We start from the raw sequence: 22,525 nt of genomic DNA, 5'->3' as shown, positions 1-22,525 counted from the left end.
AACCAGACTATTAACACTGGTTTCCTTAAAAGGATGAGATAGAAGATGGAGCTATTTACTGACTTTTTACTTATACCCAGTGGGTTGTTTGATCTGTTACAGTGAACGTTAAAAACACTAGGTATGAGGAGAAACCAGAAGCTTTCCCACTAAAATCAGGTTTAAGGCAAGGATGACCTCCTCACCATTCCTTTTCAATGTTGTACTGGAAGTTCTAGCTGATGCAATAAGGTAAGAAAAAGAAAATAAAAGGTATACTGATTGCGAAGAAAGAAATAAAACTCTTTGTTCATAGATGGCATGATTGTCTATGTAGAAGAATCTAAGAAGATTGACAAAAGAATTCACCAAAAAGCCCTCCTGGAACTAATAAACAATTATATCAAAGCTGCAGGATACAGAGTCAATATATGAAGGTCAGCTATTTATTATATACCAGTAATGAACCAGTGGGATTTGAAATTAAAAACAGTACCATTTACATTAGCACCCCAGCAATGAAATACTTTGGTATACATCTAACCAAATATGTACAAGATCTATATGAGGTAAACTACAAAACTCTGATGAATGAAATTTTTAAAAACTTAAATAAATGGAAGAGAGATCCATGTTCAAAGATAGGAAGACTCAATATTGTCAAGATCTCAACTTCATCTATAAATTCAGTGCGATGCCCATCAAAATCTCAACAAGTTATTTTATAGATAATGACAAACGGATTCTAAAGTTTATCTGGAGAGGGAAAAGACCCAGAATAGCCAACACAATATTAGAGAAGAACAAAGTTGGAGGATTGACACTGCCCAACTTTAAGACTTACTGTACAGCTCTAGTAATCAAGAGAGTGCAGTGTGGATGAAAGAACAGACAGATAGATCAGTGGAGCAGAATAAAGAAAGTGTGAAATAGACCCTCATAAATAGAGTCAATCGAGGAACAAAGGCGAAATAATGGAACAATGGAGAAAAAAAAATGGTCTTTTCAACAAATCTTGCTGGAACAACCGGATATCCACATGTAAAAAAACGTAGACACAGAACTTATAACCTTTACAAAAACTAACTCAGAATAGATCACAGACCCTACATGTAAAATGCAAAACTGTAAACCCCCTTGAAGGTCACATAGGAGAAAATTCAGATGACTTTGAGTTTGGTGATGACTTTTTTGATATTATGCCGTCGGTATGATCCACAGAAGCAGGAATTGATAAACTGCTTCATTAAAATGAAACATTTCTTCTCTGCAAAGCACACTGTCAAGGGAATAAAAAGACAAGCCACAGAATGGAAGAAAATCTTAGCAGAAGATATATGTGATCAAAGGAGTTATCCAAAATATATGAAGAACTAGAACTCAACAAGAGATGAACAATGAGCCAAAGACCTTACTGTACACCTCACCGAAGAAGATCTATAGATGGCAAAGCATATGAAACAATGCTCCGCTTCCTGTATCATCAGAGAAATGCAAATTAGGGGCGCCTGGGTGGCTCAGTCAGTTGAGCATCCGACTTTGGCTCAGGTCATGATCTTGCAGTTCATGGTTTTGAGCCACACGTCGGGCTCTGCGCTAACAGCTCAGAGCCTGGAGCCTGCTTCAGATTCTGTGTCTCCCTCTCTCTCTCTGACCCTCCCCTTCTCATGCTGTCTCTATCTCTCTCTCAGAAATAAATAAAACATTAAAAAAATTTATTTTATTTATTTCTGAGAGAGGGAGACAGCATGAACAGAGGAGGGCCAGAGAGAGGGAGACACAGAATCTGAAGCAGGCTCCAGGCTCTGAGCTGTCAGTGCAGAGCCCGACATGGTGCTCAACATGGGGCTCAAACCCACGAACCGTGAGATCATGACCTGAGCCGAAGTTGGATGCTTAACCGACTGAGCCACCCAGGCGCCCCAAAACATTAAAAAATTTTTTTAAAAATTAGAAATGCAAATTAAAATTAGATACAACCACACCTGTTAAGAGTGGCCACAATCCAGAGCACTGACAACACCAAATGATGCCAACAATGTGGAACAACAGGAACTCTCCTACATTGCTAATGGAAATGCACAGCAGTACAGCCTCCTTGGAAAAACAGTTCGGTCGTTCTTTTAAAACTAAACATACTCTTACCATACAGCCCAGCAATTCTCACTATTCGTCCAAAGGAATTGAAAACTTACATCCACACAAAAACCTGCACACAGAGGTTTATAGCAGCTTTAGTGATGATTAACAAAATTTAGAGGCAACCAAGATGTCCTTCTGTACATGAAAGAATAAATAAACAGTGATACATCCAGACAATGGAATATTTTTCAGTGCCAGAAAGAAAGGAGCTATCAAGCCATAAAAAGACATGGAGGAAACTTAAGTGCATATTACTAAATAAAAGAAACCAATTTGAAAAGGCTGCATACTGTATGATTCCAACTACATGACGGTCTGGAAAGGATGAATCTTTGGAGATTGTGAAAAGATCAGTGGCGCCAAGGATTGGGGCGAAGAGAAAGACATTCGAATAGGCAGAGTGCAGAAGACTTGTAGGGCAGTGGAAATAGCTCAGCATGACGCTATAATAGTGGACACATGTCAACATACATTTATCAAAGACCACAGAATTTACAATACCAAGTGACTCCCAAGGTAGGCTTCACTACGGAGTTTGGGTAGTGATAACGACGTGTCAATATAGTTCATCAGTTGTAATAAATGTCCCACTCTGGTGTGGGGTGTTAATGGGGGAGGCAATTTGGAGGGGAGCAGGGGGTATGTGAGACATCTCCGTACCTTCCTCTCAGTTTTGCTGTGAATTTACAAATGCTCTAAAAAAAGTAAGTATTAAAAAAAAAAAGTTAGGATGTGGACAGTTGAATGTAAAGAAGGGAAGATTAAAAGATGGATAAAAATGTTTTTAAATGTGTACATCTTTGATCTACTGAGCTTTGATTGGGCAAACCTAACAATAATCCAAGCTGCAGCCCTGCTTGCATGTTATATTGTTTGTGAGTGTTAATAGATAAAATCTTGTCAATTTGACAGGGTGACTTGGTGGCTGTCAGTTGAGCCTCTGACTCTTGATTTGGACCAAGTCATGATCCCAGAGTTGTGGGATGGAGCCCCATGTAGGGCTCCATGCTGAATGTGGAGCCTATTTAAGATTCTGTGCCGGGGCACCTGGGTGGCTTAGACGGTTAAGCATCTGACTTCGGCTCCTGTCATGATCTCACGGTTAATGAGTTTGAGCCCCTCATCCGGCTCTATGCTGACAGCTCAGAGCCTGGGGCCTACTTGGATTCTGTGTCTCCCTCTCTCCCTCTGCCCCTCCCTTGCTCAATTCTGTCTTTTTGTCTCTCTCAAAAATAAATAAACATTAAAAAAAATGAAATAAAATAGCCTATTGTTTCTTTGATCAAACAAAGAAGATGAAAGAAGGCTGACAAGATCTCGCAAGTTTTTTCCATGCTTATGTGTTTCTATTTTATTGGGAAAATAAATGAACAAAAAATTAAGTTTACCAGTGCAGTGAACTGGTAATTTTATTGTGTATGTTAAGTCTAATATGTTGATTCTAAATACAGATCTACATCAAGTGGCTTCATTTTATACCCTGCTTTGTTCCAAAAGGAATGGAATTAGTTACCTTTTGTCCAAGCTAGAGGACCATTTCAGTATAATCAAAGTAACATAGGAGCTCTATGAACTTAGTAAACACTTGCCTAGATCATGACAGTCTTTAATAAATCTGTTTAGTGTGTATGTGAGGAAACGTGAGGAGGCTCAGGAGCAAGCTACTCTTGGTTAGGATGGAGGAGGGTAGAGAATCGCTGCGTAGATGTGTGCACAGCTTCCTTACTCACACCATCCGCTTCACCAGGAGAACGACTTTACTACTTAGTCTTCTCTCTTCAGTTGTGAGTCTAACTCTTCAGAAATGAGAAATGAGTATAGTATAGGGCTACTTCTTGAAGGAATACAGATAGGAATTAAAAAGTGACAAATTGAATAATGTTTTTACTTAGAAAATCATGGTGAAGAAAATCCATTTTGTAGATAAACGTCTTAAGGAGGGATAGGGTAGAAAAGTGAACACTCAAAGGAACGTTGATACATCATATATTCTGTCATATCTATCACCTCACGCTTACCTTTGTGGCATCTATCACAAAGACAATAAAATCATTATTTTCTTCTAAAAGTTACACTATATTAACTCAGTAAATACCTAGATAGCAGTTAAGGAGTTTATACATCTGTCTGCCCACACACCTTACTTTAAGTCATCAAGAGAAGATTCTGGAATCCTCCAAATGCTTTGAAAAGACTCATTGTTCTGTTTCTAAGCTCAGATGAAGGCATCAATTTATTATTCTTTGCAGCCTTCCTTATGTTTGACAACTTACTGTTTAAGAGTATATGGGTATTTTGCATTTGAAAGACTCAAAGCCTGGCTGAGGCTTATAAACACTTGATTGGCTTCTACATGTAGGTCATTGTATATATAGATGCTTAGGTGAAGCGTATACACACACACACACACACACACACTTACCCCCTCATGTTCTGTGTGTCCTCACAAAGACTGTATTCATTGTGTTGTATAGAAACTATTTTTGAGTAAATTTGATATCCAGATAAATCTCATGTGATTAAGGAGATGCCTTTCATGTATCTGTTTGATTGATATTTATTGATTTCTTACTGTACCAAGACACTGTGCCAGTGTCACAGACACTGTACCAAGACACTGTACCAAGACACTGTGTATCAGAGATACAGGGATGAGTCAGATATAGCCTTGAGAAGCTTGTTGTAAGGAAAAATAAGTTACTGATATTAGAAACAGAATCTTTAAAATACCCGATTTGTTTCTCTACTAGAAGATTGACATCTCTTTGCTCACTGGCCGGAACCTTGCAAATTTTCAGCTATGGCACTATTGAGAGTCAGGGTTGTCTTCAAAATTGACGAGAGTCAAGACTCTGAACTTGATCCAGTTTTCTTGTTCTCATACGTACTAAAAACAAAACAAAAATCAACTTCAGCATTACAAGATAAAAATTTTAAATGCAATGGATCATAATTACGATTGTTACTTTTAAAGGCGTACAAAAATGCTGAGTTGATTGGCAAAATAGTAATGTAAGATATAATTCTGTGCTTATGTTTCTTTATACAGTTGAGTTTTATCGAAACGTAGTGATTCACTAAAAGGATTTCTTTTTGCTTGATATTTTTCTTCTCTTTTGCAGGAATTTATTTTATCAGAAGATTATAACAAGATGACTCCTGTGAAAAACTATCAAGGTAGGAATGAGAGAGCCGTGTTTTTACCTAGACTTTGAAATGTTTCTTGATGGCTTCCCTTTACAATAGTCAGGGGGGACAAAACAGAGCAATCCTTTGAGGTGAATATTATCCCAGTCTTTGAATTAAGAAAGTGAGGCCTAACAAAGTTGAAGTTGGCCTGTGGTCCTGTAGCTGGTAAAGTGCAGAGCCAGACGGGCTCATTGTGATTCCAGAATCTCCAGCCTATGTCCTTTGTCTCTACCACACCACACTGCCTCGAAGCAGTGCAGCAGGCACGGAGAGTGGGGCCAGTGTTAGGAGTGAGCTATTTCACATGGGGTTCATTTCATTTTTGGTTAAATGTTTTTAAAGGCTTAGAGTGTTCATGTTGTCTAAGGGGAAGGAATTATGGTTTTATTGTGTCTTCAGCATTGGCCCTATACCATAGGCTATGGCCAGAAGATGGATCCGGAGCTGTTTTCAGTAATGATTTATTTATCCAGACCAGTGGTGTCATGGCATCAGCACATTAGAGGTGGGCCTCTTAACACTTGGAGGTTATTTCACCCACATTTCTTGTCTTCATTCATCCTACATGATCATCCAGCCTCTCTTTTGATACCTACAGAGACATACCTAGCCACCTGTCCTGATTTTGTAAAATTCTAAGTATTAAGTTCTTTATTTCTAGATTTTGAGCCAAAATTCATTTCCACATGGATTTATTCTTTAATTTTTTTCACATAGCGCTTACTAAGTATTCATTGAGCACCTAATGTGTTCCAGCAACTGAAGATTCTAATAGTGAATAAGACATATATACTACCTGCCTATAAACTACCCTGTTTTATCTCTTTTATCTCTTCTCTTTTCCAGCGTAAACATTTTACATTATTCTTTACATGACCTGAATTTTTGTTCTTAAAAAATTTATTTTAGTTCTCTCGGTCACAGTGGTCTCGGGATATCGTATGGTACCTTTGAGGCCATTTGAAATGTAACCCATTGTGGTAGGCAGCCTCTAAGATGGCTCCTAATGATCCTTGTCTCGGTATTCACGCCCTTGAGTGTAGACTCCCCTTGAGCGTAGACTGGATCCGAAATATGGCAAATGATAGATATCACCTCTACGATTAGGTTACAAAGACACTATTCCTTCTTGCTTGCCCTCTCCTGCTTTTGCTGGTTCTCATGGAAGCCAGTTGCCATCTTGTGAGCTACTTTGCAGAGAAGCCTATGTGGTGAGGAACTAAGAGAGGCTACATCAACAGCTGGTAAGGAACTGAAGCCTTCAGTTAGTTCAACAGCCTATGAGGAACTGAATCCAGTTGATGCTTATATGAGAGAGCTTGGAAGCAGGTCCTCCCTCAGTCAGTCTTTCAGATAAGACGATAGCCCCGTCCCATACGTTGATTTTACCAGAGGTAATACCACGCTAAGCTGCACCAAGATTTCTGATCCACAGAAACTCCAAGATAATAAATGTTTACACCACTGAGTTTTGGTGTAATTTGTTATACAATAGATAACCCATACATACATGTCATGTGATAACTACAAAATGGTATTTCCTTCCGGTCCTGGTCCTGTTCTACTCTAAAGGGTGAGCTTTCTGAGAGCCACTTTACACTGTGGGCTCATGTGCAGCAGTGAGTGCAAATTCTTTAATGGTTCGCACTCACGTTGTTATTAGGCTACATCTCCTGTACTTGTAAAGCTGTTGTTTCTTTGGTTAGGGAGGTAGGGAGTAGTTTTGTTTTGTTTTTAGCCTAAATGCTGGACTTCATATTGTTATGCATCATCTCATTTTATTTAGTCCATCGTCTCTTATTGAGATATTTTGAAATCCCAGTTGTCATTAAACCTTTTTTAATGCAATGCTAAGTCCATGAGAGAAACAAGAGGGAACATCCCATGTACAAGAAGCAAAAAAAAAAAAAAAGAAGAACTGAAACTCAAAGTGATATGTATACCATACCTGACATTGCAGCTGTCTTGGGGAGAAAAATAGAACTTCTAACAGCTTGAAGCTTTTGTCTGAACATTCACTTAGGGATGGAAGAGGAGGCCTAGGGCTTGAGTGAGATGGGAAATTGCAACTGCTATTTACATATAAAATGATATGTAGAGAGGGAAAAAGGCTTCCAGATAAATGAAAATTGCAACCTAAAAGTTTGGATTTAGCGTGTAAATTTAAATCACGCATGTAGTGCTAGAAGCAGCTTAAAGAATTTAACATAAAAATTGGTCCTGAGCCAATGGTGCCCTTGGGGTGCAGCTAGAAATAAATTTAAAAGCTCTCTTCAACAAGACAAGTCACACAAAGATCCTACAGCAAAAAGAAGCCCTGCTTAAGATAAATTCATGATAATAAAAATAAAATTATAAAAGGTAAAAGGAGTCAATACACTCTGAGTAAATATTAACGGATATCAAAAATGGTGGTGAACTAAAAATGTTTTCATGCGTTAAAAAAAACAGCGAGAACTCAGACCTGCACTAAAAGAAACAGTAAAGGAATTTCTTCAGGAAGGAAGAAAATGATGCCAAAGGAAAATAGGGATCTTCACAAAAGAACGAAGAGCACCAGGTGTGGTTACTATGAGAGTTTTTCTTATTATTTAAATCTTCTCAAAAGATGACTATTAAGTAAAAATAATAACAAAGTAGCATGAGGATCATAATATGTAAAATTAAAATGTTTGACTGCAGTAACACAAAAGCTAAGAAATGGGGAGAAATGGAAGTATACTATTGTAAGATTCTTAGGCCATATATGAAGTGGGATAGAATCACTTGAAGGAAGACTGTAACTTAAAGATGTATACTTCTAGCCCTAAGGCAACCATAAAATAACAAATCAAAAAGTTACAACATAAGCCAACCAAGGAGATAAAATGGAATCATAAAAATCATTCTCAATTCTCATTTTCAATCTCCTTCCCCCAAAACAGAGGGAAAAGGAAAAATAAACACATGGGAAAATAAAAAACAAATAGCAAAGTGATAGATTTAAACCTAACAGTTCTCAATAATCATGTTAAATGTGTGTGGTCTAAGGCCAATTAAAAGGCAGAGGCTATCAGATTGAGTGGAAAAAAAGGAGACCCAAATAAATACCACCTATGAGAAATGCACTTTAAATATAAAGACCTAAAGAGGTTACAAATAAAAGGATAGCGAAATATATACCATGCAAAGACTAGTCAAAAGAAGGCTGGAGTGGCTGTGTTAATATTAGTCAAAGTAGACTTCAGAGAAAAGAATATTCCCAGGGATAAAAGATTATATTACGAGAGATTATTGCCTAATGACTAAGGGGTCAGTCCATCAGGAGGGCATAACAATCCTAAGTGTTGATACACTTAGTAAACATAGCTTTGAAATACATGAAGCAAAACCTGATGAAACTTCAAAAAGAGAAATAGACACATCCACAGTTGCAGTCAGAAGTTTTAATACTCCTCTCTTAATAATTGATTGAATAGATCAATAATTGACAGAATGAGCAGGCAGAAAATCAATAAGGTATAAAAGGTTTGAACAGTACACAGCCACATTGTTCTAGTTGACATCTGTAGAACATTCCATTCACCCAGAACAGAAGATACATTCTTTTTAACTGCGTAAGAGCATTTATCAAGGTAGACTAACATTCTGGGTCATAAAATGAGTCTCAATAAATTTGGGAAAATTCAGATCATGCAAGGTGTGTTCTCTGATCAAAATGGTATTGAAGCAGGAGTCAGTAACAGAAATATCTTTGGGAAATCCCCAAATATTAGGAAGCTAAATATCATGGGTCTTCTTAATAATCTGTGGTTCAAAGAAGAGATTGGTATGGAAACAAATCAAGGGGAAGTTTATAGCACTAAACATCTATGTTAGAAGAGAAGAAAGGTCTCAAATCAGTGACCTTAGTTTCTACATCAAGAAACCAGAAAGAGACCAAATGAAAACATAAGCAGAAGAAAGATCATACTAGAAGTTCATGAAATGGAAAACAGAAAATAGAGAAATATCAATGACACCAAAAGCTATTATTTTTGTTGAGAAGATGAATAAAAGCAATAAACCTCTAGCCAGACTTACCAGGAAAAAAAGAGAGAGAGAGAGAAGATGCAAGTTACCAATATCAGGAACAAGGGAAGTGAAACTATTTAGAGATTGTAGAAATATTTAAGGTTAATAAGGAATATTATGAACAACTTTATGCTAAAAAAATTTCACAACTTAAATGAACAAATCTTTGAAAGGTAAAAATTGCCAAAGGTCACTCAAGAAGAAATAGATAACCCTAATAGTCCTATATCTGCTAAAGAAATAGAGTTTATAATTAAAACCTTCCCACAAAGAAAATGCCAGGCTTTTTAAAACTCAAACATTGGAGAAAGAAATAATATAAACTCTGCACAAACTCTTTCAGAAAAAGACTTTCCAACTGATTTTTGAAGCCAGCATTACATGATACTAAAACTAAACAAACACAGTACAAGAAAAGAGATATACAGGCCAGTGTTCCCCGTGAAAACAGATGCAAAAAATATAAATAAGATTTTAGCAAATCAAATTCAACAGTATAGGTATACAAAGGATAGTGCATCATGACCAAGCAAGGATTATTCCAGGTTTATACCCAGAAGAAATAGGTGCAGGGATTCAAACATTTGCATTCCATTGTACATAGCAGCATGAATCACAATAGCTAAAAAGTGGAAACAGCTTATATGTCCATGAATGGGTGAATTGATAAACGAAATGTGGTATATCAGTAAGATGAAGTATTATTTGGCCACAAAAAAAAAAGGGAATGAAATACTGATACATGCTACAACATGGCTGAACCTTGAAAACATGCTAAGTAAAAGAAACTAGATACAAAGGACCACACTTTGTATGAATAAATTCATATGAAATGTCAAAAATAGAGGGAATCCTTAGAGATAGAAAGTAGTTAGTGGTTGCCCAGTGATGGGGAGAGAAGATTGGGGGTATGGGTGTCTTTTTGGGGTGATGGAAAACATTCTATAAGTAGAATATTTTTCCATGATGATTGTACAACATTGTGAATATACCAGAAACCACTGAATATTATATACTCTAAATTGACTTAAATGGTGAATTTTACCTCAACAAACATTTTTTAAAAATCAGTAATACCAAAATTAAAGACAGTACAAGAAAGAAAAAGTACAGACCAGTATCTCTCATGAACTAAGATGTTAAAATCCTTTAAAAAATTCTAGTGTATCCAACAATAGTTGAAGGAATTACATACCCAGGACCAAGGGGATATATTCTAGATATGCAAAGCTCGTTTAACATTTGAAAATTAGTGTAATCCATCACATCAAAAGTCTAAAGAAGTAAAATGATATGATCATATCAATTGGTGCAGAAAAAGCATTTGATAAACTCTGGCACCCATTCATGATGAAAACTCTGAGCAAACTACCAATAGAGGCGAACTTCCTCAGCTCGATAAAGAAACATCTACAAAGACCTACAACTAACAGTGTACTTAATCGCGAGAAACGAGATGCTTTCCCCCTATGATCAAGATCAAGGCAAGGATGTACTCCCTCAGCATTCCTATTCAAAAAGTTTAGCTGGACTTCAAGCCTGGGTGTCTGAAGCTTAGTTTTATGTATGTACCTTTGAAGGAGTTCTTTTTGAATGAAAGAAACCTGTCACCTTAGAAGGAATATGTTCTCTGAGTTTTGGGGTTTGTTTTATGTTTGTTTTCTCAGTAGACCTCGGCAGCCTGACAGATAAGCAACTTTGGCAGAGAGCATAGGGTTTTAGCCCTGGTTTCATCATTCATTGGTTGCACAGATTTGAGCGAGTCACTTCTTTGTGAACCTGTCTCCTCCTCGCACATAATGACAGCTCAGAGGTTTTAAAGCCCCTTGTCTTCCGGGCTGCTGTGATCTCCTTGGACTTAGAAAGGGATGAGAAAAAGGGACAAAGTGCTGGGGGCCACTTTCCCCTGAAATAGACTTGTGAAACTTGGGTTATTAGAGAGTTCATTTTTATTCTATCATTGACGGACCTCGATTTGGACATCTGGTGACAAGATCGTCAGGAGTTTCTACAGGAAGTTATATCTTTTAAATTAAAGACAGCATTTTGATTTTGACGGTGGCTAATACTCTGATAGGCAGATATTTAGTGCAGAGAAGTCATATTGTTATTGCTTCTGTACCCCTGCCGTGTCCTGTTAGATTCTCCATGCTTCGAGTATCAGATTTAAAAATACCAGGCATTTGGTGAGAATGGCTGTCCTGTGGGTACTCACTGTGGTAGCCGTTGGCTTGGTGGCCAATCTGAAAAGGCCATCCCTGCCAAGGCAGGTTATGTCTATAAAATGGGGAGACCACCCACCTTTGTAGGATCGTTTCAGAGACTAAGTGAATGAGTATACAGTGAAACCTTGGTTTGCGAGCATACTTCATTCCAGAAACATGCTTGTAATCCAAAGCACTTGAATATCACAGCGAATTTTCCCATGAGAAATAATGGAAACTCAGATGATTTGTCCCATACCTAAAAAGATTCATATAAAAATGATTATAATACTGTAATATAATACAAAGTAATAAAGCAAATACAAAATATAAAGAAAAATAAACAACCCACATTTACCTTTGAAAACCTTTGCAGCTGGTGTGAGGGAAACAAGAGAGGAGCGTTATTGTGTAGGACGACTTTCACCATCACTAATGGAATCACTGCTATCTATTGGCTCAGTGGAATCTCTTTTCATGCAACTTTAATAAGGAACCTATCCAATGACACATGCTTTTGCCTCTTGAGGATTTCACAGAAATATGACATTGCATTGTCATTAAACAGATTCATCTCTCATACTGCCTTATTCGGGTGGTGCTTTTCTACAAAATTTTACACCGTTTCCCACATTTTACACATCTCCCTACTCTCATTTGAAGTGAGGGATTCCTCTGCCTTTTTCTCCTCCTCTGTAGATGAGATGCAGATGTAGACTTCTTATAAAAGCTTACAGTCTCAGCCACTACCATACCTCGTTCACACTTCTTTGATGATTTCCTTCTTAATTTCCATCGTAATCATCTTCTTACCACCTTTCTTTTCAACCTTTTTCTGCATAAGGTTATTGTATACGCTCACACAGATGTTGAGTATATAGTACAGTATTAATAGATTCTTGTCATATACCGTATTTAATGTAACTGGCAATAAGGCAGCAGAGGGAAGGGTCTGTATCTGCAGGCAGCCTGACCTAGAGTGAAGCAAAGTATTCCTAAGCTTACCTCTTGTACGGAAAAGCAAAGGACTGTCCATAAGTGCTTTGAAGTGACAAAAAAGTACCAGTTGTGGGCACCTTTCAACATTCTGAAAAATCACTGATTTCTGCCAAACACTGGGGCCTGAGACCAAATATCCAAGCGTGGGAGACAGTCACTCACAATCTTGAAGCGAGAGAGAGAGAGAGAGAGAGAGAGAGAGAGAGAAAACCACTAAGAACCATTATCTTGGTTGTAATCATGTGACATTTGGTGTCATGCACTACTCTTGTGCAATACATCTCTCATTTATCAAGTTAAAATTTATCAGAAAAGTTTGCTCATGTTGCAGAACACTTGCAGAACAAGTTACTTGCAATCCAAGGTTTTACTGTATTTAAGTATTTGGCACTTGTTAGACACTCAGAAATTGGCGAGTCATACTGTCCTTGTCAGTAGAACTTCATTGATCTATCCATCCTAACTTTATTTTCATGATCAAAATAGGAAACTGATGTTTTCTCTATCACATACGTCATCACACTCACGATGAGGCTCCACTTGCCCACAAGACTGCCAGCTCCTGGGCACGGAGCCTACGGAGGTCCGGGTTCCCAGATATCAATCTTTGTTCCAGTCAGTTTTGTTGAGTGGCCATTGACCCCCCTCTACCTCACCTTTTGGAATTGTATAAAAAGAAAGCAAATTTTTATTGATTTTATTCAATAACTGAGAAGCCATGAGACCTTGGCCAAACTACTCAACTTCGTTGTGCCTCAGTTTACCCACATGTAAAATAGTGAGATGGAGTAGATGACATGAACAGTTGCTTCTAACTGTGAAATTGTGTGATTCTAACTGAAATTGTGTTGTTCTGCGTGTGAGCAGTCCTGGGAGGTTAGCCCTCATTATCACATGTGTGCGTACTTTGACATAAGGGATATTTCATTCTCGTTTACGTGGCACTTGGGAATAATTCTGCCCTCCTTTCCAGCATTTGATTTCTTACAGAAAATTCATCTAGAACTCTGTTGTGGGTGTAAGCAGCCATACTCCATCAAAAGGAGAACAGTAATGTTCTTTACTTTTTTTAGGCTTACATAAACTCACCCTGATGACTATTATGAGAACATCATTCCTAACACGTTCTCTCGTTTTGTGGTCACATTGTGCCACGTCCTGGCATTGTCCAGTCAGGCAGCCCTAACGTGTCTGAGAGCGGTGGCCCAGGCCCTTAGGTAATGGGGGTCTGCATGGCAGGAAACTTCCAGTTGGTGTAGGTGGGCAAGAAAGAGAGCAGTTGGGAGGAAATGGATAGTTGTACAAAACCATATAGCAGCTCAAGCCCTCCCCTCCACAGCGGTGGACTTGCCTGGTGACAAGCACCGTTCCAGCCTGTGTGTAACGGCTGCCGTACCGTCTGGGCTGCCCCAGCGTGAGGAGAAGACCGCGATGGGGCTCTGTGGACCACGCTTGACCAGTCTCGTCTATGATGCTTTATGGGTTATTTTTGTATCTCTTGGTTTTTCAGCGCATCAGAGCAGAGTGACGATGGTCCTCTTCGTCCTGGAGCTGGAGTGGGTGCTGAGCACCGGTCAGGACAAGCAGCTCGCCTGGCACTGCTCGGAGAGCGGGCAGCGCCTGGGAGGTTATCGCACCAGTGCCGTGGCCTCGGGCCTGCAGTATCCTTTGCTGGACAAAAACCCCTTGGTGGTACCTTAGCTGTTGACTCCTTTCTTTCATGAAAAGCTTGGGTATGTGCGACGTGAAAATTTTTTGTTTGCTGCATTGCCCTGCTGATTAAGATTCTCACTGCCTTAACCAATACGCAAATCATCGAGGGGGATTAAAATGAGGTGATTTCCCCTCAAATAACGGGTCCTGCGGAGACTGTGACACAGGTCTGACATCCAGACAGGACACGGCCCGGATTTAGGAGTCTCAGCTGTCAAAAAGGATTCTGGAATGTGGAGATAAAACCATCACTGAAATACAGCCTTTCCCTTCTGTGCATACAGAAGTAATTTACACATAGATATTAAGGTTGTAAAGAACCACAGGATTCCTATTTATTTTTTAAATATTCATGGGAGAGCTACCGCGCCAGGACCAGAGTAGGTTAGCTGGTATCTACATGGTAATGGGTACAGGCTTTATTCCGGGTATAAGACCCTTCCAGGGTATGTAGAGTGACACGACCTCTTATGTCCCAAGTCTTCAGGGCCCACATGCTTGGCGTGAGTACCTGCTAAATGCTGGGAGATCCCCACGTCTGGCCCCCTCGGCTCCAGCAAGCACGGGCTTGATGAGTGTGAAGCCCACATGGGTGATGCTACCATGAAGGAGTAAAGGGCCTCGGGCTTCGTAGTTTAAAAAGCAAAGCATCACTCTCCACCCTGTGACGAATGAGGAGCTGGATGGAAACAGACCACTTGCCAGCAAGAGCAGGAAGAAATAGTAAGACTCGCTTTCAGATGTTCATCTCCTATTTATGCAGTGCCTAGTCAGAGATTCTCAACAATCTGACAGAGTAGTTTGCTGTCTCCTCGCCGACGTGCGGCAGTAGCTGTGTGTGTGTGTGTGTGTGTGTGTGTGTGTGTGTGGCTAATGTCACTCCTGTTTTTCTCTCTGATTTTCCTCACTAGAAGAGCAAGATGAAGAAACTAAGAATGGCCGTGGTGGAAGGTTGTAAATGTGGCAAGTTGCCAAGTAGAAACAAGGGTGATACAGAATGGAAGGCAGGATCAACTCATCTTTGAGAGGGTGATCTGCCTGTTAAGGAAAGAAAGTCCGAAGTTTACTTTCTGAAGGCCAGCTGAGAAGAGCATAATGGTTGAATTGAAATACATGCACTCTTTTGTCAGTAGATTTCTTACAGTGTTCAAATCGGAAAGGCCCTTAGAGGTCACCTTGGCCAACTCCTGGTTTTACAGGTGAGTCAGCTAAAGCCCAGAAAGGGTCACATGCCTCATCTGCAGCCACCCAGCTAGAATGCCAGAAAATCACCAGAATGCGAGGCTTCTGCTTTGGATTGCTGTTTTCTACCATCGTACTGCATTACCCTTTTGAGAACAGAATGAATAGCATCAATATAATTTGTTCTTAATATGCTAGCTTTGGGGCGCCTGGGTGGCTCAGTCAGTTAAGTGTCTGACTTTGGCTCAGGTCATGATCTCCCGGTTTGTGGGTTTCAGCCCCACGCCAGGCTTTGTGCTGACAGCTGAGAGCCTGGAGCCTGCTTCAGATTCTGTGTCTCCCTCTCTCTCTGCCCATCCCCCACTCGTGCTCTGTCTCTCTCTGTCTCCTAAAAATAAATAAACATTAAAAAAGAAATCTCTTTTAAAAAAATATGCTGGCTTCTATCTTCACTAGCGCAGCCTAGAGATATATCTTCTATGTCACTTAACCAAGCCAAGGAATGTAGAAAAAGTACAGTTCTTGCCCTTAGGAAGTTTACTTTTTAAACTATCTGCAAATGAAAAGACACGAATGCCCAAAATTAAGTCTCCTGACTGTGGCAGTCATGGATTCTTCTCTTCAGGCATCTCCAGAAGTTGTTCTCGTTTTTCAACTGTTTCCATTGGCCACACCATGTGGTTTACCAAGCCAAAAAAAAAATCATATGATTTGGTATAAGAAGACTTTATGTGTGTGTGAAAGTCTCTGGATTCATTTCCCAGCATAAATGATCATCTAGTCCAATCTTGCTATTCAGGTAGAGGGGAAATGCAGTACTACAGTCAGACAGGCACTTCCAGAAGATTCCCACACCTCCATGGCCCTGCCTCGCTAGCTCCAATTTTGGAGCCCCAGCGCCTGCCCTGGTTCCTGGGAGCACATATATATCCCAGATATTTTCCCAGTGCTGCTTACTGATGGCATAATAGCACTGCTTCCGCCAAAGGGTCTCCTATGGGAAACTTGTGACTTTCTCAAGGCTGGAGGGTTTTTTCTGGGAGCTGCCTGGTGCACAGATAACTAACGGTGTTAACATGCCCATACAGTGTTAGAGTTCACATTAAAATCCAGTTTTTAAACACATCTTTTAGGGGCGCCTGGGTGGCTTAGTCGGTTAAGCACCCGACTTTCGCTTAGGTCATGATCTCGCGGTTCGTGGGTTCGAGCCCCACGCCGGGCTCTGTGCTGACTGCCAGCTCGGAGCCTGGAGCCTATTTCAGAGTCTGTGTCTCCCTCTCTCTCTGACCCTCCCCTGCTCACGCTGTCTCTCTCTCTCTCTCTCTCTCCTAGAAATAAAAAAAAAAACATTAAACACATCTTTTAATGAGAACCCTCCCCCCCACCTCTTTCCTCTTCTTTCTGCCACCTTCCATACTTACAGGTTTCTTGAGGGAAGGAAGGAGATCTGCTGAAACACCATAAAATGTTCAGAATAGTATCAGTACCCCAGTTTCTCTTCCTGGTGGACACTAGCAGCATGTATAAGAAACCTCCACAAATGAACTGCCCCTCTCCTAATTTCCACCTCAAAAAGTCATTTATCCAAGTGAGCAAGTGATAGAAATCAGGCTGAATTTAGCCTTTTCTCTTTTCTTTCAGGCCTCGTAGGGGAGATGTAATTGTGCAATGAAAATAACCAGAATTCAAATTGAGAGATAAAGGAAGACAAAGAGGCTGATGGCTCAAAAATTGAATTATCAGTTTCTGAATAATCTCAAATTCTTTGGTTGCCTTGGCTGGAGAGCTGAAGTTTCAAATATTAAGTGAGCTATAATACTAACAAGAATCAAAAGGAAGAGAGGAGAGAGGAAAGGATAGGAAAAAGAAGAAAATACCTTACAGTTGCAGTTCCAAGAGTTTTCTAGTGCTTCTACATAATGGTACTTTGCTCACTCTCAAAACAATAATCAGAAGTAAAAACAAATCAAATTCTCAATTTTCACAGTGTAGAAACCAACACTTAGAAAGGTCAAGGGACTTTCTCTAGGGGCACCTGGGTGGCTCAGTTGGTTAAGCCTTCAGTTGCAACTTCAGCTCAGGTCATGATCTCATGGTTCATCAGTTCAAGCCACATGTCCGTCTCTGCACTCACAACGCTCGGAGATTGCTTCAGATCCTCTCTCTCTCTCTCTTTCTCTCTCTCTCTCTCTCTGTCCCTTCCCCAGCCTGTGTTCTCTCTTTCTCTCAAAAATAAACATTTTTTGAGAAATTAAAAAAAAAAGAAAGAAAGGCTAAGGGACTTTCTCCATACCTGGAAGAACCGAGATTAGAACTTGGATGTTAGAACTCGGTCAGCCCTCTTCACACCTAAATACAGTAGAATGGAGGCATTGCCCAAGGGTCACGTGACAGGTTGATAGGAAATAGAACTGTTTTCCTTCTGCACTTCCCTTGCTGGTATTTAAATTTGTGAATACATTATCTGGCCTCCCTCTCAGTCTTGTCATTTGACCATGTTTGATCACATTTATCACACTTCTGCAGAAATAATTCAGGTGCTCTTCGTTTTCAGATTTCATGCATGTTGGAGATATTTCCAAGATGTCACCTGTACAGTACAAGGTCTTTTCACCACGTAGTCTCTTAGATCTGTTCATATTCAGGGCAAGAGTACTGGAAAGCTATTAAGATTATCTTGATATTTATATGTCCTCCTGTCACACTTAATGCCAATCACTCTGGCTTTCAGGTTGTACTAGAATTTTATTTCCACCCTCTTTCAAATAGCATTTGTTGCATTTTTTTTTTTAAAAAAAAGAGCATCCTTGGGGCGCCTGGGTGGCTTAGTCGGTTAAGCATCCAACTTTCGCTTAGGTCATGATCTCACGGTTCGTGGGTTCGAGCCCCGCGTCGGGCTCTGTGCTGACTGCCAGCTCAGAGCCTGGAGCCTATTTCAGACTCTGTGTCTCCCTCTCTTTCTGAACCTCCCCTGCTCACGCTATCTCTCTCTCTCTCCTAGAAATAAATAAAAATATTTAAAATAAAAAGAGCATCCTATTATTTACCTGCCATCATAAAACTTGTTTTTTCATCTGTGTTCTTATAGCTAATCAAGGTAAATGTAAGGTGATTTTATTCCATATAAATCTTAATATTGTTTTACATATATCTGACCACTCGTTTGGAGAGTGTAGCATTTCTCTCTTGTCCTTGAGCCTGAAAGAACTTGTGATGCCTTGTTCTCCCTCACTTTTAAAACAAAGGTTTTATTAAAATTTTCAAAACATGATCCAGCTGGGAGAAGAGAATATAATGGAAACTCATGTACTCATCAGATCTGGTGTTGATTCTTCTATCTTTTTGGCTTTCTCTCTCTTTTTGCTGGAGTGTTTTACAACAAATTTCAGACCGTATGTCATTTCATCCTTACGTACTTTGTTGTACCCCGCTTAAAAAATGTGGAATTTGTCAGTAATCACAATGGTACTACTACTCCCCAAAAATTTTAACCACTACTTGACATGGTAGAATAATCATTCCATTTTCACATTTCACATATTGTTTCAAAAATGGCTTTTTGCAGTGGATTAGTTTAAAATTGGGTCCAGATAACTGGCTAAATAAAAGAGATTATGCAACTAAAAATAAATAAATAAAATAAAGTCGAGTCCAGACAAAGTTCACCCGTTGGCTGTGGTTTTCATATCCTAAATCTCTCAATGGAGAGCAGTGATCTCCCTTTACTTTTTTTTTTTTTTTTTGATGCCACTGTAACTTGTTAGAGGTACGGAGTCTGTGTTTCTATAAACGGCCCCACGTTCTGAAGTGGCCTCTGTTGCCTGGTGATGTCATTTCACTTATTCACCTACCTGTGCTTCTCCCATATTTTTCTGTAAGCTGAGACCTGCCTCTGAAATCTTGACTCAGTTCAGATTCAGCATCGGGTAAGAGCACATGGTCCTTGTGTTTTCTTGCCCCACAGCAGGAACCCCATAGCATAGGGCTGACACCCTCCCAGTGTGGTGCCAAGTTGATCAGTGATTCAGGTGGTGACCACTGGGTCCCTGTGGCGCATGCCAGCCTTTCTTTCGGTGTCTTTACCAGTTGCTGATCTTTGCCTGAGCCAGTCCCTTCATTAGGGCTGCAAAGTGGCAATGTTTGTAATCCTGGCATTTTTTTCCATATGTATTTGTTGGAATTCTTCTGTTAGGTACAACTTTCAGGGCATCTGAATGTCTCAGTCGGTTAAGTGTCTGACTATTTATTTATTTAGAGAGTGAGAGCAGGAGAGGGGCATAGAGAGAGGAAAAGAGAGAGAATCCCAATCTGCACTGTTAGTGCAGAGCCCATTGCAGGGCTCAAACTCACAAACCATGAGATCATGACCTGAGCCGAAATCAACAGTTGGATGCTTAAAACATCTGAGCCACCCAGGCGCCCCAAGTGTCTGACTCATGATTTCGGCTCAGGTCGTGGTATCCCAGTTCATGAGATTGAGCCCTGCATCTGCTTGGTATTCTCTTTCTCCTCTCTGTCTGCCCCTCCCCCAGCACATGTTTGTGCTCCCCTACCCCATAAGTAAATATACATTTTAAAAAATCAGAAAGTAGAACTTTCCCTCATTAGCTAGGGCTAATTGGTTACCCTGAGATGCAATTAAAAATATGGGAAAAGCAACATAAATTCTTAATTATTTCTCTTTAATTGCTCATTTTAGAGGNTAAGTGTTTTTTTTTTTTTTTTTTTTTTTGAGCATTACTTTAAACTCTTAAGGTTTTCTTAAATAATATATTCAGTCAGTTGCAATAACTTGCCTTTTCTGATGCTAATATTAATCCATCTTTGGCCAGTAAGAGCCCCATCATATTGGCACCCGTGTCTTTTGATACAGCCCCACTTGCTTTGATGGCTTTCTTGCTTTTTTGGCATGGCATGTCTTAAGCTCATCTGTACCTTCCTGTCCCAGTCCTGAGTCAGCCATTTCTTTTAGTGAGAAATAGTACCCAGAGATAACTAGGAAAATATCTATGAGTATATTCTTGAAAAGAAAGTGAATCATCAGTTCATATAATAGTTCTAATTCAAATGTAACTTTATAAGGTTTTTACTTTATTTTTGTACTTGATTCTTTTGAGACTGAGAATTTTGGTTCCTAAAACATTAACATATTTGCTTTATCCAATGTTATGTTTTTAAGCTGTTTCAAAGTACGAACAGAAGTATCATAGTAACAAGACTACCGAGTGAGATTTTTGACTTCTTTGTAGTTCTCTTTGTCCTTAGAGTCCATTCCCCCCAAGGATGTACAGTTGAAGTGCTGTGTTTTAAAGTCACTTGAAATAATTCTGTTAACTGTGATGACATCACCAACTTGATAGTTAGGCTCCTTCATTTATACTTTGTCGTCATTGTGGGGGATTTTTTCCTTTAATCTTATGCATATTTTTAATATGTAAAATAATGACATGATTCCAGAATGAAAACTATGATCAGAGAAGACTCACCAACAGCTCTGTCCCCTCAGCTTGTTTCTCCCTGCTCCATAGGCTGTCCTGTGTGTCAGATCTTGACTTTTCCTTCCAGAGCTTCCTTTTGTAAAATAAGTGCGCACACACGCACACGCGCGTGCGCACACACACACACACACACACTTCTATTTCCCTCCCCTTTTTTACACAAAGATAGCATAGCTTATAAACTCTTACATACCTTGGCTTCCCCCCACACACACTTAATAATATATCCCAGAAATTACTTCATGTCCGTTTGCTTATGGTATGGAGATCTTTTTTCCCCCAGCTGGATAGGATTCTATTGCATGCATCTGTCATAGTTAGTTCAGTAAATCCCGTTTAGATGGAATTTTTTGTTATTTTCAGACTTCAGCTATTAAAATGACATGGAGTGAATAACCTCAGGTATACATTTTGTACTTCAGCCAGTAGTGTATCTCTGGGATAGATCTCTAGAAGGAGACTTATGAGGCTTTATCAACCGAGGAAGTTCACCAGAGATTCAGTCCCTTAGGTTTTTACTAGAGACTGGTCACGTAGGCAGCCTCTTTCTGACATGGACTGAAATTGCAGACTGAAAAGGAAAGCAGGTGCCTGGCAAAGACTGTACCATTTGCACGGTTAAGGCACTGTGAACCACTCTTGTTGTTGATGGGGGAACCCTCCTGAAAGCCAGGCTGCCTGACACCGTGGCACCCTTGTGAGCAGCCTTCCAGGGGCTGGCAGTGAGGCCTCTTGCACAGCCCCATTTCAATTGTCATGTCTTCTGGAACTATGTGTTCCTATATTTTGCCCGTTTTCCTGTGAGGTTTGTGGTTCTTTTTATGTTAGAGATTTGGGCTTTTTGTGACATAAGTTGCAAATATTTTTTCCAGTTTGTCTTTTCGCTTTGCTGATGGTATTTGTTTTGTTATTTATGTTTTTGAGTAGTAAGTAGCTTTTCCCACTCCAAGGTTATAAAGGCGCTCTCCCATCTAGAACTTCTATTTTTCATTTTCTACATTTAGATCCCTAATATGTTTGCAGTTTATCCTGATATGGAATGTGAACTACAGATCCTGTTTTGTTTTCCAGAAGACTCTCCAGTTTATGTCAACACTCTTTTTTTTAAACCCATCTTTTCCTTATTCATCTGAAGAGCCACGCTTATCAGACATGTACTACATTTCTTTGGGGTCTGTTTCTAGACTTGCCTTTTTGTTCATGGGTGTTTTTGTCTATTTATGCACCAATTCCACACTTTCACTTAAAGAGACTTTGTAATATGTTCTAATACCTGGTAGGCTGATCTGCCCTATCACATACATAATTGCTTTTATTTTAGAATATTCCTGGCATTTCTTGTTTATAATTTTTGTATGAACTTTAACTTCCCTAGTTCTAAGAAAAAAACTTATGTTGATATTTCTAATAGGGATTATATTAAGTTTGTAAATTCACATTGTGAGAAATGACATGTTTATCACGTGAAGCCTTGCTGTCCGGTACTATTGCATGTCTTTCGCTTTGTTGTGCCTGCTTTTGTATCATTCAGGGTGCTGTTCAAGCTTCGTTCATATGGAATTTGCA

At 39.6% G+C, this 22,525-nt stretch overlaps 1 protein-coding gene across 1 annotated transcript in view; it reads left to right on the top strand.

Moving 5' to 3' along the window:
- The window catches only part of WDFY2 (WD repeat and FYVE domain containing 2), a 174,265-nt gene that overhangs the window by 110,240 nt on the left and 41,500 nt on the right, over positions 1–22,525 (top strand). Inside the window, exons 4-5 of the mRNA XM_077752592.1 lie at positions 5,244–5,298; positions 14,077–14,227. Of these exons, the coding sequence (XP_077608718.1) occupies positions 5,244–5,298; positions 14,077–14,227 (206 nt within the window). The remainder of the gene's footprint in view (positions 1–5,243; positions 5,299–14,076; positions 14,228–22,525) is intronic.

Source organism: Crocuta crocuta, unplaced genomic scaffold, assembly GCF_008692635.1.
Source record: "Crocuta crocuta isolate KB4526 unplaced genomic scaffold, BGI_CrCroc_1.0 scaffold190, whole genome shotgun sequence".
Lineage (NCBI taxonomy): Eukaryota > Metazoa > Chordata > Mammalia > Carnivora > Hyaenidae > Crocuta > Crocuta crocuta.
Note: the sequence above shows the minus strand (reverse complement) of the source record. Positions and strands in the feature narration are given on the sequence as shown.